This window comes from Dicentrarchus labrax, unplaced genomic scaffold, assembly GCF_905237075.1.
Source record: "Dicentrarchus labrax unplaced genomic scaffold, dlabrax2021, whole genome shotgun sequence".
NCBI lineage: Eukaryota > Metazoa > Chordata > Actinopteri > Moronidae > Dicentrarchus > Dicentrarchus labrax.
Window position 1 is genome coordinate 10,797,609 of NW_026136724.1, and position 17,397 is coordinate 10,815,005.

Sequence of the window (17,397 nt, forward strand, 5' to 3'; positions counted from 1 at the left end):
AAACCTTCCACTCAGCCCTAATGTGCATGCTGTGGAAAGGCTATAAAAATGTCTTTGTCAAGATCTGAAAAGGTCTTTAAAGGACTACATTTGATTTAAAAAAATGTGCAGAAACCCTCACAATTGTGCAGGAGTTGATCAAATGTGGTCCAAATGATTGCAGCCATGGCAGTCAGCAGCCTCCTTAAGTACATTTACCCAAGTATTGCAGTTAACTTCCACACGTGTGTACATTATTTAAAAAATGTACATTATATTTAAACTACTACTACTACTAACTACTGTACTTTTTTTTTACCCCTTCTACATCGATGTGGCAGATAGTTACTTGATTGATTAACTAATGAAATATGTTACACAATACAATATGTTATGTGAACAGTCTTTAAGGGGTCTAAATTTAGTACAATTTTCAATGCAAGAAGTGTATTTATAAAGGGGGCAACCCCAGCTGCCTCCTAGTTGGTGTCAAATGCTGTCAAATTTAAAACATTAATTGAGATTAAATGGAAATGATCTGTTATGGCCACATTTTAGACTAAATGGTAGCCTTAAGTTCAGTGAGAAAATACACGTAGCCTATATGGAAAAAGAAGAGTTGGAAATAAAACAATTTATTGATTTCTAATGCCACCTTTAGACATTTCAATGCTTTACTAATGTGCCAAAATTACATTACATGACATTGCAATGTTTTGAGTTAAAAACATCTTTATTTGGAGGCTTTTCCAAGCAAATATGGGTCAATCTGACACTTCTTCTACCACTGCTAATACCAACCATTCTGAACCCTCAAAGGTGAATAAATATGTTAAGAACAGGTTGATTGGCAAATTAAAACAGACTGACAGCAGTGGGTGGCCTCAGTTGACCTAAATGAATTAAAAGGCATTATTAATCGATCGACGATGCCAGCGTTGTGCTGGCGCTGTGCTCTACCTTTACTGTCTCTGCTCGGCTGGAGCTGCACACCAAGAGGGTCTGCTCGTCCTTTTGAAAAACAATGGCAACAACAGTGAAACTGAACACCGGTGCACAAATGCCCATTGTGGGACTGGGAACATGGAAGGTGCGTTTATATATATATATAGATATATATTTTTTGCTATGTCGCCCTGACGTTACCTTTAGTTGGTGTGTAACTTAAGCTAGCTGGACGTGTGAACAGAAAGCATGACTGGAGACATGTTACATAAACGAGTCGTTAAAACTAACTTTACGCGGCGATATAACCACTGTAAAGTCGAAAGAAATTGCATTTTATTTTATAAGTATCTGTGAGTTTACTTTCCCCCCCCACTTAACCATAACTGATAGCAGCCGTAAGCGCGGTCGTCGAGTGCAATGTGCTGGGTAAAGTTACTTTGTAACGTTATTGACTGTGAGCTAACTTAATGAACAATTCCTTGCCAGCAGGCTCCACTTTGAGCCACTGTAACCCACAAAAACCAACGATTACCCAAGTTTAAGTGTTGTGATAGACACCAACAATTATGTAACCTAATCCCTGAAGTGCTTGCTGTGGTTTCTGTCAGCCGTCTTACAGCCCGAACAGCCAATTTCCTCTCATGTGTTTACATGAAGGGCAGTCCGAGGTTTTGTGTGCTAATATTAGAAACATTATCTATAATTTATCTTAGAAGGCTGTTGTTTCCTGCTTTATAGTATGTGTGGTTTTCTTCCATAACATATCAAATGATGTGTGCAATTAATTAGTGTTGGCAATAAAGAAGACAGGCTTAGTTGTCCCCATACTTGGTGGGTTGTTTTTTTAACACATGATGTGTACATGGTGTCCTCCCACCACCAAAGACATGCATATTGGGTAATGTGAATGTTCTTGCACGAGGTGCTGCACTGTGATTTCTCCTGAACAGTTTGGAACAAATGCAGAGGACACACCACCCCCAAAGAGGCGATTTAAAAAAAATGCTTGATTAACCTTCTTTAAGACAGATAGTCAGGATGGTATAAGTGCAGAGTACATGACCCCAAAGACAAAAAGACACTGTACTGACACCATGTAAACTCTCTGACACTACAGTAACTAACAAACCATCCGTTGTGTATTAGTCTCCCCCTGGCAAGGTCACAGAGGCGGTGAAAGCAGCCATCTCTGCGGGTTACAGGCACATCGATGGCGCTTATGTCTACCAGAACGAGGCAGAGGTGGGAGAGGGTGTTCAGGCCATGATCAAGGACGGCGTGGTCAAGAGAGAGGATCTTTTCATTGTTAGCAAGGTGACTTCTGGGTGCATAATGTTACATATTCATGTCATTATTATTAATATTTCATGGGAACTGCTGCATGTTTATTGGCTGTGTGTCAATGTTGTTTTAATAACTAATTTACTTTTAATTTAATTACCTTTTTAATTTCATAGCTGTGGTGCACTTTCCATGAGAAGTCCCTGGTGAGACAAGGCTGTGAGAAGACTCTCAGTGATCTTAAGCTGGACTACCTAGACCTTTATCTAGTGCACTGGCCCATGGGTTTCAAGGTAGGCGCTCTATTGTCTTGTCAGAAAAATATGTCAGTGTCATAGTAATTTTATGTAAACCTGAAGGCTGTTCATCCCTTTGTCGTGTTCCAGGCTGGAAGTGAGCTTTTTCCTTTGGACAGCGCAGGAGAGACAATCAATGATAATACCCACTTCCTGGAGACATGGGAGGTGAGTTAAACAGACAGACAAACTTGTTTGTATCAGACACAAGATTCGAACAGGTAAAACTTGTTGGGAGTTTTTCTTTTTAGCACAACTCTTAAACTAGAACAATAAAGAAATACCAAAAAATAGTGGTACATATGCATTCACAGAGGATCTAATAATCGCAAATTGTGAGTTGGGAGCAAATTGTGTGATTTACAGCAGCCATAAGATATCATCACTGACATCCGACAAAGCTGAGTCTGTCCTATATTATGATAAGTTTATGAACAACATTTTTTGAGGAAGTCAGAAAGAGGCTTTAAAGTGCCCTGAAAGCAGACAGCTTTAGGAGAACTGCAAGCTTAAAATGTGATGGTGCAAGAACAGAGATCGACGCGGTAGAGTTTAGTAAAGGTGTTCTTTATGGTCCATTTTCTCAGGGGATGGAAGAGCTGGTGGATGCAGGTTTGGTCAAAGCCATCGGTGTCTCCAACTTCAACAAGGAGCAGATTGAAGCCATTCTCAACAAGCCAGGCCTCAAGTACAAGCCTGCCAACAACCAGGTACGTTAAGACATACCTAAATAAAGTCACCCTCCAGTGACATCACTCGATACACAGTTGTAGAACAAACAGATAACATTTCACCTGATAACTGTAGTGGCCAGCTGCTGTTTAAACATATCCAGCATTCTGAGTTCCAGCATATTTTGAAAGGCTTCAGGGCAGCAAGAAAACAGATACATTTCAAGATTGCACTTTAAAAAGGGCAAGAGGCCATAATGGCAGTATCTGTCTCCTCCTATCAGGTCTGAGAAATGAATGTCCTGTTAATTCGTAATGGGCCACAGCAGTTTCCCCTCAGGCCAGACCAATTAGCTGAGGTGACCTTATATTTTTGCTGTTTTTCAGAACCATTGTTCAACATCAATGTCTTGTTTTGTCTGGTCTTGTTGTATATTCGATTACAGCACCATTTCCCTTCTGCCCTTTGTCACCACACACACCAAACACAGAACAAAAGGACTCTTGTATATTGAATATTAACAATTGTATCCCTTAAAATTAGTATAGCAGGCCTAATAGGCGTATGCTAAATGCAATCATACAAATGTACTCCTGTACTCCTATATTAGAAAATAAGACACAACTGAAGCTTAGTTTAAAGCCACTGTAAAACCATCTATGTATGAAACTCTGAGATTTCAAAGGGCTGGACAGTCTTGATGGCCTGAGTAAGGTGACATACGTGTAGCCCACTCTGTATTTATTTCATGTGGTTTCTGCAGCACATCCCAAGAGTTCTCCGTTTGTCCCACTAGGTGGAGTGCCATCCGTACCTGAACCAGGAGAAGCTGATCAACTTCTGCCACTCTCAGGGCATCTCGGTGACTGCTTACAGCCCCCTGGGCTCTCCTGATAGACCCTGGTCAGTTAGCATGACACTCGCAGTTGTGACAAAATAACATGAGAGAGACTTATGTGTAAGTCCACACTGCTACAAAGTGGGTCATATTTGGTTGCGTGCCATCCAGTATTTGTCAACCCCATTATGTCTGTCATATCCCTGTGGTCAGTTTCAACTTGTGACTGTTGTTCCTCTTTGTCTTTGCAGATTGTCTGTGTGTGGCCTATTTTGTCAGGATTTTGACATTATGTAATTGGCCTTTCATTGTCTGATATTGTTTTGTTTTTTGACAGATACGTCTTTATTACTTGTAGAGACTTTCCTTTAAAAAAACACATACAGCTGCATAACTTGGAAGCATTATTTCATCCTTTGATTGTCAGCAAAACAATGCAATATGTGTGAATCCTGTTAATTACGCTGGATGACTTGCAGGGCCAAACCTGAAGACCCCTCACTGATGGATGACCCGAACATTAAAGCCATCGCTGAGAAGCACAAGAAGACATCTGCTCAGGTGCAGCACTCACGCTTGAGCAAATGAGAAATGAAACTGAACTGAAAGTTTAAAATAGCTATTGTGCACACACACCAAAAAAAAAAAAAAACACTTATTCAGCTTTTTTCTTGCAACTTTGAGCTTGTTAACAATCACAGTGTAGTAGAAATGAGCACAAACACATGAGAGAAAAATGTGGTAGATTTAAATACCACTCACATGGATTTTACTCTTACTACACTTCAAAGTCATGACCTTTTGATCACGTTCACATGTTAATACTCGTTTTCCTTCCCTCCCAGGTCCTGATCCGATTCCAGGTCCAGAGGAACGTGATCGTGATCCCCAAGTCGATCACACCTCAGCGCATTCAGGAGAATTTCCAGGTAATTGGCTGAGAAATAGTTGAGATGTTTTCTAGGATTAGCCCTCAATCTGCTTCACTTTCTTGTTTTTTGCTTTTGCCCCATGCATGAAGACCGTTGTTTGTATCATTGCAGGTGTTTGACTTTGAGCTGACTGAGGAGGAAATTAAGACTATTTTAGGATTTAACAGGAACTGGAGAGTCTGTCCCATGCAATGGTGAGATCGCACATCGTTGTGCTCTTTATTGATTTCTTTGTAACATTGTTAAGAAGATGTTTTGACCACAAACCTTTTTTTTTTTTTTTTTTTTTTTTTTTTTTTATAAATATTCCATTTCTTTTTTCCCCTCTCTGTAGGAGCACAAAGCACAAGGACTATCCATTCAATGCTGAATTCTGAAATGGGGAAAAATGATTTTCCACAGGTTTACAGTGGGTGCTGGTGCTTACTTCTCTCCCCTTTAGGCTGCTCGCTTTCCGGTTCTTTAGAGCAGTACGCAATGCTGGTGTGGCCTTCTATCAGACTTTTATTTTCATGTTACATCTCTCAAGAGAAACACTGACTTCTTTTGTTATCCACACTACACACACTCCCAAGTACTTATTATACCCAATTTAAAATGCTCAATTTATACAAATTACAGCCACTATGGGTATGAGTTTTGCATTAATACAATGAGTATTAGCGTCTTCTCCTTACATGGTCATTTTCAAGTTTTAACATGTTTTTTTTCTTTGGCTTTACTTTGTGATCCGTGTTGCATCTGCAGTTACTGAAGAACCAAAATGTGTGCCATATTCAGTACAGATAAAATCTTTTTAAAGAGTTCTGAATTAGTTCTGAGCACAGAATAAGCAGTTTACAAAAACATGGACATTTGTCAGTGTTTTGTCTGTAGTCTTACACGTTTTGTAGTATCAAATGTAAGAGGGGAAAAAAACAACCTATAGTAAATTCTCATAGCCAAACTAAAAGGCAAAATCAGTATTTAGGTCAAATTTTTTTCCATAGCACAAATATGATCCATCCAGAGATTTATCAAACTTGAAAGCACTCCTTGTGTAACTAAGCCTGTTTTTCCTTCCTGTTTCAGTTTGTGACAAGGTTTATTTGTACTTTTTGCAGGTATTTGTCCCTATTGAGCATATGCATTTGACAGCAAAATTCAAAGGACTGTTATCTCTGTGTAATATAGAGCATATTACCTCGGCTTGTCATAAGATGACATGGGTACTTCCCATCATTACATGTGAGTCATATATGCCATTTTCTAATCATGTGTATTAACCCTGTTATGAAATAGTCGCTTTCACTTCCTGTGTGAGCTTTTTTTGTTGTGCATTACAATAAAGTCCTGTGGGATAAAATAAAACAAGTTGGTGCGAGTTTACTACACAGTCAGGCCAGTGCAAAGTTTATACATCTTAGTGACCACTAGGGGTCAGGAAAGCTAGAGATGAGACGGGCTCTGAACCTTCAAAGATATCACGTATGCACAGTATGCACACACGCACACACATGCACCATTGACAGTACACACACACACACACACACCTAAGTGTATAGCCACAATTTTATCTAGTTACAGAAATAAAATGCAGTTGATCATTCTACTAGTGAGTGTTTAAAAGTAAGGTCTGGACACATATTACGAGTGACTGACGTCTACATTGTGCTTTCATGTGGCACTGGTGTACTACCATAGGAGCCTTATTTAGCAGGCTTCAATTGAATATTCCATTCTTGAAGATGGGAAGTTGAGGCTGCCAAAAAAGACAAACAATCTCAGGTGTGATTTCAGTCTTGACCAAGTTAATGTGATGCATTCTGGGACGGTAGGAGGACCAAGTTAACATAAAGAAAAGTGTCACAACTGAGTTCAAAATGTCAATATTGTATCAAGTGAAATGGTTATCACAGACTGTTGATAGAATATTCATTCACATTACAGGAAGTTTATTTATGTAGCACATTCTAGACAGGCAAATTGAATTTGCTTTACATCTATCTAAAACCTTAAGAAATACACTATGAGGGTAAGCAAGTTTAAACATATCAATGGAGAAGGACTAGGAAGGAAAGAAATCAACATTCCAAACACTAAATATATGATTAGTATGATGATGATGATGATTAGTAGATAGTATGATTTTGAGTCATCTTGACAAATTTCTGCATTTTTCTGAACTGGTGCATGGGTTTACGAGAATGTAGCTTATATAACTTTGCCATAATGATCAGCCTCCTCAAGTAGCTACATAACATTTATAGTGATCACTTTCAGCTTCTGCAACCCACAGATTACTTAGCTTACACGCCTTCAGGTATTGCAGCACACAGTTATTTTAAATAAAGTCAACATACAAAGACTATATCCTAATAAAACAGAATGTGAAAATTCAACTTAAATTCTGTGTTCAATACATCCAATGGATTAATTCTTTTAGAAGCTAGCGTTATACAAAAATGGTCCAGTACAAGATTAGTAAGTAGAAATAATTATTCAGGCTCTGTCGGAGCATATGATCTGATGAGTTAGTATTCTGTATTCAGCGGGAAGTCTTTGTGTTTTGAAGCCCTGTAGAGAAAAGAAGAGGAACATATTTTACTTTAATCGTAATAGGTCCAGTTACCTGGGGATGGATTCATAAAGCCTAGAATAAAAAGTTGCTCCTACTGACAAAATTCTAAGAAAATGATTAGAATTATAATGTTTCATGAGAAATTCCCCGTAAATCAAGACTAGATCCTGGTAAAGCGAGTTATTCACAAAGCATCTTAGCCCTTCAGAGAGCAGGGAGGACCTCTTTTGAGGCTTAAGAGTTTCTTAAGCAGAGGAGAAATTCTACAAACGCTGAATGAGAGTGTGTTACTGAAACACTAGAGATTAGATTGAAAATAAAAAGTAATCCTAATAATAAGATATTTGGACACTGGAAAAATGCAGCAGTGATGACTCTGGTCTGTCGCAACCTTCCGTCAGCAGTAGTCACTGAAATTAATTAAAGCTGAGCCATTTTCCCCAGTTAATATCAAATAGATTAAATACTAAAATGAGACATAACAAAGAATAAATAGACAAGAGGTGGACTCTGCCTGGTTTGAAGTTTCAGTTAACAGAAACAGTAGAAATGTCCTTCAGATAAACCAAGAGAGTACGTTTTACTTGTATACTTTAAGTACATTTCAGAGCCTGTACTGTTTTACATTGTTTGTGAATACAGCCCATTATCTACCATACAAGCATCGTTTAGTTCTGCTTATCTTTTTCCCTTTTTCCCTTTTTCCCATCGTCTTCCTGTCTACTCACCATGGCATGGGGAATCCCCTCCAATTATGGTTCAAGCTCAGCATGGTCTTCATGTCGTCTTCGCTCAACTCAAAGTCAAACAACTAAAAGAGAAAGAACAGATAAAGTCAGCTCTCAAGAAGCTTCAGTAGTCTGCATAAATGGCATCCAACAAGTAGAGTGCACACACAAAAATAACTAACATTGTATTGGAAGGGTAAAGAACAGAATCAGAATTTTTGCCAAATGCCAAAACCTAAATTAAATAAGTTTTAAGATTTGTATACCTGGAAATTTTCCTTGATTCGATGGGGTGTTGCTGACTTTGGAACGACAATCACATTCCTCTGGACGTGGAACCTGATGAGGACCTAGTGATAAAACAGTTCATATGAGCAAAGCATTATTATTATCATATTAGCATCTCTGCATGACTACACAACACTGTACTGTTCAATTTCCAATGGTTAGATAACAAACCCTTTCTTCCACCATGTGACAGCATTGACTTTGTCTTCGCTGACTTGCTATTTAACTCTGGAAATGAAGCGCTGAATGAACAAAGCGGTTATGTCTCGTTCCAATCATGAGTGTGCACCCTTCTTAATTTTGTGCTGTACACTATCTTGCATGTGACCTTAAGTACCCAATATGAGGCATCTTATATAAAAGCTTCAAACTGCACACAGTGTGTCCTCATTTTATATATTATATTATATATATTCATTACTTATGTGAATGAAATACAACAATCATAATGAGTCTTTCCTTACCAAACTTAGCTTTGCAGTCTAAAATAAACATCATCCAAAAAGCTTTATTTATTATATATTTATATAGCCTTATTTTTCCAGGAAAAATTAAATAAAAGATGCACATTAGGTAGACATTTCTTTCCTACTTGTGCTGGGGTCTTGCTGTACTTGTTTGCAATGGCCTTGATCTTAGGTTCCTCCAGCAAGGACGGTTCATCAGATGAAGCCCTTTTGTAAAAAAGATATAGAAAAGAATGGGTGAAAGCTGTAGCACTTGTTTGTGAGTGCTGTGTACGATAGGGGACGCTGCCTCTCACCAGGGTCTGTCGGGGGAGCCCAGGGGGCTGTAAGCTGTCACTGAGATGCCCTTTGAGTGGCAGTAGTGGATCAGCTTCTCCTGGGTCAGGTACGGATGGCACTCAATCTGGAGGAACAGCCAAATGCTTTAGCTTTTATGTTCTTCTTTCAAAATACTGTGATATTGAGGAATCAATATCAATGTTGTGTTTTGTACCTGGTTGTTTGCAGGCTTGTACTTGAGGCCTGGCTTGTTGAGTATGGCTTCAATCTGGTCTTTGTTGAAGTTGGAGATGCCGATAGCTCTGACCAGCCCTGCATCCACCAGCTCTTCCATAGCCTTTAAGACACATCACACATTACTGTTTATGCATCTTGTTTTGCAACCTATTTTACATGCTCATATTTGATTTAAGCTGCCAGCAAGTCAGTAGCAATACCAGTAGGTCAGGCTTTGCTTTACACATGTAAGTCACTCAAATTACCTCCCAAGTGTCCAAGAGGTTGCTGCCATCGGAAATTAACTGGCTGTTGTCATCTAAAGGAAAAAGCTCATCCCCTGGCTGCAGTGGAAAAATTACAAACGTTAAAATCAAAACTTAAAGACTTCTGTCCACAATATAAGTAGTTTTGCCAACCTAGTAGAAGTAGAAATTTTAAGCAAAACCTTTATTTAAAAAACATCTAAAATAATTATCTGATGCCAAGTTTGACAGACAGATAAAATAGACTAAAGGTTGAGCTTGACCAGAGTCCTTGATACAGGTAGTTCTACCAACAGACAGTGGTATCCAAACCTTGGCCCCCATAGGGAAATGCATGAGGTAAAGGTCAAGGTAGTCCAGTTTTAGGTCACTGAGCGTCTTCTCGCACACTCCCCTCACCAGAGATGGAATGTGGAAGGTGCACCATAACTGTGAAATGAAAACAGATTTTGTTAAACATACTGTTAGTGTATGCCGTTTATGTGGGTGTGGGCACGCTGGTAGTCTGGTGGTGAAACTGTAGTATTAGTATGTCAAATGATACACAATGCAACAAAGCTGCATGTGTGCTCATTGTAAATAGTAAAGAGCTATGAAGCATTACAAGATGGAGGAGAACAACCCAACCAAGTTATTACATTATGTTATTATTACATAATATAATAAGGAGGTCACATGGAAGAGCATAAATTGGTGTTATTTGGTTGTGGTAATAGCTCCGAGATACAGTAAGGAATTGTTTTTCCCACTTTCCCAGTCAGAAAATGTATTTGGTGTAGTCTGATGGGCTACGTTGGCTCAAATGTCGAGTGTCTATGGGGTCAAATGCTCTAGAAGGTGGCCCATGTGGATTTATTAACGACTTTGGCTGTTTACCATACCTTACTGACAATGAATAGTTCCTCCCTCTTTACTACTCCTTGGTCAATCATTGCACGAATTCCAGCCCCAACTTCTTCTTCATTCTGGTACACGTATGCGCCGTCGATATGCCTATAGCCAGCACTTATTGCCACTTTAACAGCCTCAGTGACCTTTCCTTGGTCTGCCTGTAGAGGTAGGGTGATACAAAAAAAAAGGAAATTGCAGATACAGATAGGTATCTCAATAACGTGAGCGAAATATGTGTCAGTGGCAGCCATGGCTGTGATTGTGTGCTGTTCTAGCCTCATGAGTGAATGGCTATGTTCTGTTATAAGAATATGAATGGTAAAAGATGAATGCAAAGGGCATGTTGCCATTGCCGGTATCATTGTTCAGGCAGAGGTCAGTGTGGAGTAAAAAGTTTAAAGGTGGGCTAATGTTTACCCTCCTGCAAGAGATAATGTTGAGGTCAGTTTGTGAAATTAACTAGTTTATTGGACTGTAATAGAACTACTTAAATAAAAGATGTCTCTACTTTTGAACCTAGTTTGTGCGTACAGTGGATTAAAGTGGCAAGGCAGTGGATTCATAACATACAAAACATAGACAATACAGATAATACAGACCATAGAACCCCTCAAATGTAGGTATAGGTACTTAGAGAAAAGGAGTGAAAAGTCCATGCACCCATGCATTTTCTAAAGCTCATCTGTTATAGGTATAAAACATTCAGCCTTACCCTCCATGTTCCCAGACCCACAATAGGCATCTTTGCTCCATTGTTGAGTGTAACTGACGGTATCATGTTGGATCTCGTGTCGGCGTTCAAGCAGGATCAGTCAACAGGCAGCCGTTTGTGCAAGCAGACTGTTAGTACACCGAGGGAAGAGGCAGCCCCCTTACAGCCGGGGAGAGAGGTGGGGTTAATCAGAAGAAAAAAGTGTGTCTGGGATTGATTAGTCACGTCTGCCCTGCACACCAGTAACACATGAACAGGGAGGCTAGAGCTGGGCTGCAGAGGGAAGAATGAATCGGCACAAACAGTGTTAGTAATGTTTGTGTAGTATTATGGCTGCCTTTATTAACGTTATTCTGAAGAGTTGAAAACAAGATTAAAGACAATGAGTGGTTGTTTGGGTCTGCTGTCTTGTGTCACTGGGACATCCCCTTCTGTCAGTTGTGAATATATAACAGGCAGGGTTAATGACCATAATAAATCTGGGTTAATTACATATTTGTTCTGCATTTTATAACAGCAGTGTTCTATATGTAATTTTTGAAGGACAATATAACACATTATTCAAATTACATATAGATTAATTTGCAATAAAACACATCCTTGTTCAGTTCAGTACACTCAGGGGTTTTGGTGCTACAACTGTACTTGGTGGCTTTTTGTCTGGTAGACCAGTAACTAATGGCAACTACTGTTGGCTAAAACTTTAAATAAGTATTGTTGTGTAATTGATATTGGTGAGTCATTACGATGATGTTTTGACTCTTCTCTACTTATACTACGGTTCCATCACATTTGAACAGGTTACAGATACTAGTGTTTGGCTATGTAAAAGACAAAATTAAAATAAGAAATAAATACATTGATGTGGTGGCCCTGAGTGCTCTCTTAGTCTGACTGGGGGGCAGCTTTCTGAGCTGAAGTTGGTAATTACATTATTATTTGGGTCTCTTTTCTTTTCTGGCATGCCGATTTATGCAAATCCTGGCATAGCAAGGACATTCACTGCATCATAAGCCAGTACTTAGTTTAGATCATTAGATATCTCAGCTCATGTGGCCGGCCACTTGCAATGCAATCATTTGTTTTTACAATTTACCATACCAAGAGAGGGATTTTTCAAGTTTTCAGACTACAAATAGACTTTTTCAGGTCATGTTGAAAGTGTATGCACAGTTGCATTTCACATTTTTGAGCTGGCTATTTAGGCTACACTTGAGGAAGTACAGCAATAAATCCACACGTGCAAGAGAAAATATAGAATGATGCTCTATATACATTGAATCATATGCTTTTGAGCTATCAACTCAAGAATGATTGTTAAAAAAAACAGATGAAAAAAGTAATACAAAAACACTATATATATATATATATATATATATATATATATATATATATATATATATATATATATATAAATGTACGATAAATAGGAACATTTCAAAAGGAATGGAGCAATTGTCCTCATATATTACTGTATCACTCACAGAATGCACAGATGATGTGTGATGTGTCATTACAGCTTATCTCAAAATGCAAGTGTGAGGAAGAGTATACTAATAAAATCATCCAGCCTGCATTAGCTGAACCACACCTGGGTGTGGTGTTGTCTTATGACATTAGCATTTTTGCCATTGTTTAAATACCTTTGGCAGCTTTGCCATTTTTAAAAACATGAAGAAGATCAGCCATCTTTGTCCCTCTTTTTATAATTGCAGCTGTCATTAAAGCTGTAGTGTGCAGCTTGGTAAGCAGTTGGCCACATCTTCATCTTTCTGGCTATTTAACTTTAGCTAAGTGTAGAACTGCCCTGAGGGAAACATTTTTTTATCAGACACTTGATGAAGTAGTAATAGTTATCCTTTAGCCTTTCCTAGCCAGTTCTTAGCAGCCTAGTTTTTCAGCTTGAGAAGTCAAGAGGATTGGCATTGTATTGTTCTTTCTATATTACGTTTGATGGGTTTGGGGTCAGATCTTATGGACATTCAGCTGGGTTGCTTCAAGGCAAAATATTATCCCCTTGTCATGTGCCATTCCTTAAAATTTTAATATATACTACAAATAATACAGCTTCTAAAAGACTCTAAATGTCAAATGTTACGCATAGTTGAGACGGTATAATTTAACTGATACATTTGCGTTGTTGAATTTACCCTTTCATGCTATTCCCATATGAAGGAGAAAAGAAGAAAAGATTTTTAACAAATATACTTTACAATTATACAATTACAATAACTATACAATTTCGAGCACTGAATTCCACTCCCATCATGAAATGTTGAGTTGACTCTTAATGGCAATTAAGACAGAGAACACTGTAAACCAACATAATAACACATTTTGGTAATGAAAATGTAATCTTATGCATCTTTTTTTGAGTTTGTGGAGCTGTATATTATGATTTGTCATGTGATTATCTTGACTGATGGTGCTTTAGTGTCTTGTAAGCCCATATGGACTGGGCACCAGGACACTTGAATAAGTAAAATCAGTCCATCTTCTGTTGAATATTCTCTAGGTATGAATTGTCAATTCACATTTTTCTGTCTCTGATCTGATTAGGTTTATGGAAATGCATACAAACTTCTCTTTTCTTTTTACGGTTCTTCCTATACAAGTAGACATAACTGTCCTCTCTATGCCGTCATATAACTCATCTAGATGCTTCTAACGCACAATGTCTTTGTTTTCGTCAGGCTGGTTTCTTCCCCTTCACAAGCTCTCCTAGTATTCACAGCTCTGCTCTTCTGTCTTATGAAAGCACGCTCTCTACTGGAGTTTAACTTGAACAACAGTTGGTTATAACACATTTGTGTCATCAGCAGTGTAACTTAAACAACAGTTGGCTGTACAACACTTGTGTCTTGTCACTTGCAGAAAAAAATATATTGTCATGTCAACAGTGTGACAATACTGTTTTTTCTGCTCAGACAAATATTATATAGTCTGAAAAACTTGACTGACACATCTTCAGTAAAGATGTAAATGACATTGTTTAGTTAATATGTGTACTATTCTGAATAGTCTTTCATAAACTAACAGATGAATGGTCAAATGATATATTTGTGTAATGCATCTTCAAACCCAATGCACGGGAACCATGGTTACCTATTATCTCATGCTAAATTTGGATTATTGTTAAGTGTAACTGAAACAATAAATTATAGTAATAATAATAATAATTACTTGAATTAATACTATGCATTTCTTACACTTTTCCTCTCCCAGAACAAAACACAAACTCAGGCTCGTGTAACTTTTTTATTAATTCTCCGACTATTATGCGACCAATCAACATTTAGGCCACTCTCAGCATACAAACAAACAAACACACACACTCACACTCACACACACACACACAAAGTGCAGACATAAGACAATGACATTTACACAGCACTGTCTATGAAAGATAGGCAACATGAAGAGCAAAAGGTGCTAAATATTGCACGTTATGATCAGTTCAGGAAACTGACAGATCAGCATTTGTCATAGGACTGATGTTGATTTCCCACCCTGACTGAGTGAAGGTAGACGCAACTCTGTAGGAAGAAACTTAAAACGAGGTAACAGTTGATAATGGCCAACTTGCGCACATCTTCTGTGTAGCTCCATTTTCACAGCAAAATTTGATGCAAGTTCTATAAATCAACATCCGTGAAACTTAAACTGTGTAATCTTTAAGCTACTGAGTAAAAACCAAGAGATAACATGTACAAGGCCAGGGTATACTATGTTTAGATGAGCAAAGCCTGGTTTTACATTAGCAAAAGATTTACGTTAAGAGCACAATAACAGTATGGCCTAAGTAGCTGCAGAATGACAAAATCTTATTGCTTCATTGCTCCAAAAAAAATCTTTTTAATTCAAATGATCTTTTAACCTTAGGCCATACCTGAGTCTAACAGATTGTACCATCATGAGAAATGAACACAAGTAAACATAATGAACACGGTAAGCTAAATAATGGGGAGGTATCTTAATCAGCATGAGACTTATGTCGTGCTATCAGCAATAATGTGCGTGAGTTATTGCTCGGAAGCAGCCGTTTATCAGGCCAACTTGGATATTTGTTCCTAAAAGGAAATTACACACAGAAAATTACAAAAAACAAGCCACACAAAACCATTCTGTATTCCTCCAAGTGATAAATTAGCACTCAATTCCAAAACCACAACAGAAACAAAACCCAGCAGTGTCCCATAGAGCATCATGTTCTGCTCCTCTCAGGAGCAGTCGGTGAAGGTGGTCACCATGTTCCCCCTACGCTGGGTCACTGTCCTACAGTGCTGCTTTCCCGAACCCTGGAATCTGCTCTCAGTCCTGGAACTGTGCGTGTTAAAGGAGAACATCTTCTCCAAGTCCTCAAACATGTCGTCAAAGAGTCCTCCGCCAAAGCCCCCCTGCTGAAACTGCCTCCTCTGTCTGTTCATAGTCTCCCGATGAGCCTGGAAGTGGCTGTCAAAGTGTCTCTTTTGGTGGGCCTGATTCTGGGAGTGGAAGTGGTGCTGGTGTCGTTGCTGCTGACCAAAATGGTCAAAGTCTTTGAAGATGTCATCAAAGTTGAAGTTAAAGGACTGGTAGTGCTGGTTGAAGTTGTAGTTGCCACCTCCTCCCCCTCCTCCTCCATGGCCCTCCCCTGGTGACGGGCCGTGACCAAACTGGTCGTACTCTCGCCTCCTCTTATCGTCTGATAGTGTCTCGTAAGCTGGTAGAGACAAAGACACAATACATCACTCATTGTGTTGGTTGCTGTGATGCAGCCACTCAAAGGTTTCTGAACATGTTTAGTAGTGACAGGTTTATTATCTATGTATTATGAAACAAGAGAGAAATGTTTGAATTTTGGAGATGAGATCAGATTATAATGAGACAGACTGAAGTCAACATAAATTGAAAAATTATAAATGTAATCCAATTTCACTTAAGATTAAATGAGTGACCTTTCCAGTGTGATTTTCTTTACTGAGGCCAGTTAGAGAAAAGAGAGTGAGCCAGTAGATACACCCAGTTGTTGTCATGATAGCATATGTCACCTCACAACAAACAAGACCTGTTATTATTACTGTAAGGAATGTCTCACAGGGACTTACATGTAATCCATAAACATATCATTATTAAAAGGTAGTTTATGCTAGAAAATCTGACTTGGGTAAAAACCCTATTAAGTCAAAGCAGCTGGTAATAAAGACAAGTTTTTACCCACTGCCCCACATTATGGGATGACACAGAGACTCACTTACCTTCAGCTATTTCTCTAAACTTCGCCTCGGCGTCCGGGCCCTTGTTTCGGTCAGGATGGTACTTCAGGGCGAGCTTGTGGAAGGCCTTCTTGATCTGGCGCTCAGTGGCATCTTTGGTCACCCCCAGTATGTCGTAGTAGTCTCTCTTGGCCAGGATGAACTCGGAGATGAGCAGAATGTGCACTGCTAGAAGCAACACCGACTGCGCTGTGGCCATGGCTGCTGGTTTTGGCACCTTTGAGGCTGTGAAGGGAGCAGTTTGACAGCTCGGTTAACGACGTGTCACACGCCCCTGAAGTGCTTACAGTACGGTTTCCAAAGTCAACATTTTGCCACCAACTATTCAAAGAGTAGCCAGAATGTAACGTTAGGTGATAAGGCGTTGTTAACTTACTGTTAATGTGCTAGCTAGTTTCAACAGAGAGACGTTAGCCTTAAAAAAAAAAAAAAAAAAAAAAAGAACAACTCACTGTTTTAGCTGAATAAAGGAGAAAACTTCAGCTCAATCAGCTCTGCTTTCAGTAAGCTTTGTAATGGCACTTTAATTATTCTCATTTGCACGTAAGACAGACGAGACAAATAAAGTTGATGAGTACTGGAAGAGAAGGCTTACCTGGAGACGGAGTGACAAACAGCCCGAGGATACCTCTCTCCGCCGTCAACAGCTCCAGCTGATGCGAAACGAAAGCTAACTATTGTTGACTAGCTGCATTCCTGAGCCGTAACACCACGACTCGCAACGCTATTGGTCAATTTCTTAACACAGTGACTCAGAGCCCGGTGATTGGTGGAAACAGTGCGCACGTG

General features: G+C 39.0%; 3 protein-coding genes across 5 annotated transcripts; 1 reads left to right on the top strand and 2 right to left on the bottom strand.

Annotated features, from left to right (window-relative positions):
* The first annotated feature begins 903 nt into the window (after positions 1–903).
* On the top strand, positions 904–6,299 carry LOC127359131 (aldo-keto reductase family 1 member B1). Its single transcript, XM_051392884.1, has 10 exons — positions 904–1,069; positions 2,074–2,241; positions 2,385–2,501; positions 2,595–2,672; positions 3,092–3,214; positions 3,973–4,079; positions 4,494–4,575; positions 4,860–4,943; positions 5,058–5,140; positions 5,281–6,299. The coding sequence occupies exons 1-10, from the start codon at positions 1,004–1,006 to the stop codon at positions 5,321–5,323; spliced, it is 951 nt and encodes a 316-aa protein (XP_051248844.1). The 5' UTR covers positions 904–1,003; the 3' UTR covers positions 5,324–6,299.
* Positions 6,300–6,863: 564 nt separating this feature from the next.
* LOC127359132 (aldo-keto reductase family 1 member B1) lies at positions 6,864–11,520 on the bottom strand. Its single transcript, XM_051392885.1, has 10 exons — positions 11,354–11,520; positions 10,632–10,799; positions 10,063–10,179; positions 9,751–9,828; positions 9,483–9,605; positions 9,286–9,392; positions 9,115–9,196; positions 8,501–8,584; positions 8,235–8,317; positions 6,864–7,502 (listed from the first exon to the last, which is right to left on the bottom strand). Exons 1-10 carry the CDS (start codon positions 11,417–11,419, stop codon positions 7,460–7,462), a joined length of 951 nt encoding a protein of 316 aa, XP_051248845.1. The 5' UTR covers positions 11,420–11,520; the 3' UTR covers positions 6,864–7,459.
* A 3,077-nt stretch (positions 11,521–14,597) lies between these two features.
* On the bottom strand, positions 14,598–17,318 carry LOC127359134 (dnaJ homolog subfamily B member 9). 3 transcript variants are annotated; one of them, XM_051392889.1, is made up of 4 exons: positions 17,204–17,252; positions 16,985–17,023; positions 16,591–16,833; positions 14,598–16,055 (listed from the first exon to the last, which is right to left on the bottom strand). In XM_051392889.1, the coding sequence occupies exons 3-4, from the start codon at positions 16,805–16,807 to the stop codon at positions 15,574–15,576; spliced, it is 699 nt and encodes a 232-aa protein (XP_051248849.1). In that variant the 5' UTR covers positions 16,808–16,833; positions 16,985–17,023; positions 17,204–17,252; the 3' UTR covers positions 14,598–15,573. The 3 variants fall into 3 exon arrangements, with proteins under 3 accessions (XP_051248849.1, XP_051248848.1, XP_051248850.1); XM_051392888.1 differs by lacking the exon at positions 16,985–17,023 and having other exon boundaries at positions 17,204–17,318; XM_051392890.1 differs by lacking the exons at positions 16,985–17,023; positions 17,204–17,252 and adding an exon at positions 17,061–17,197.
* Positions 17,319–17,397: the final 79 nt, after the last annotated feature.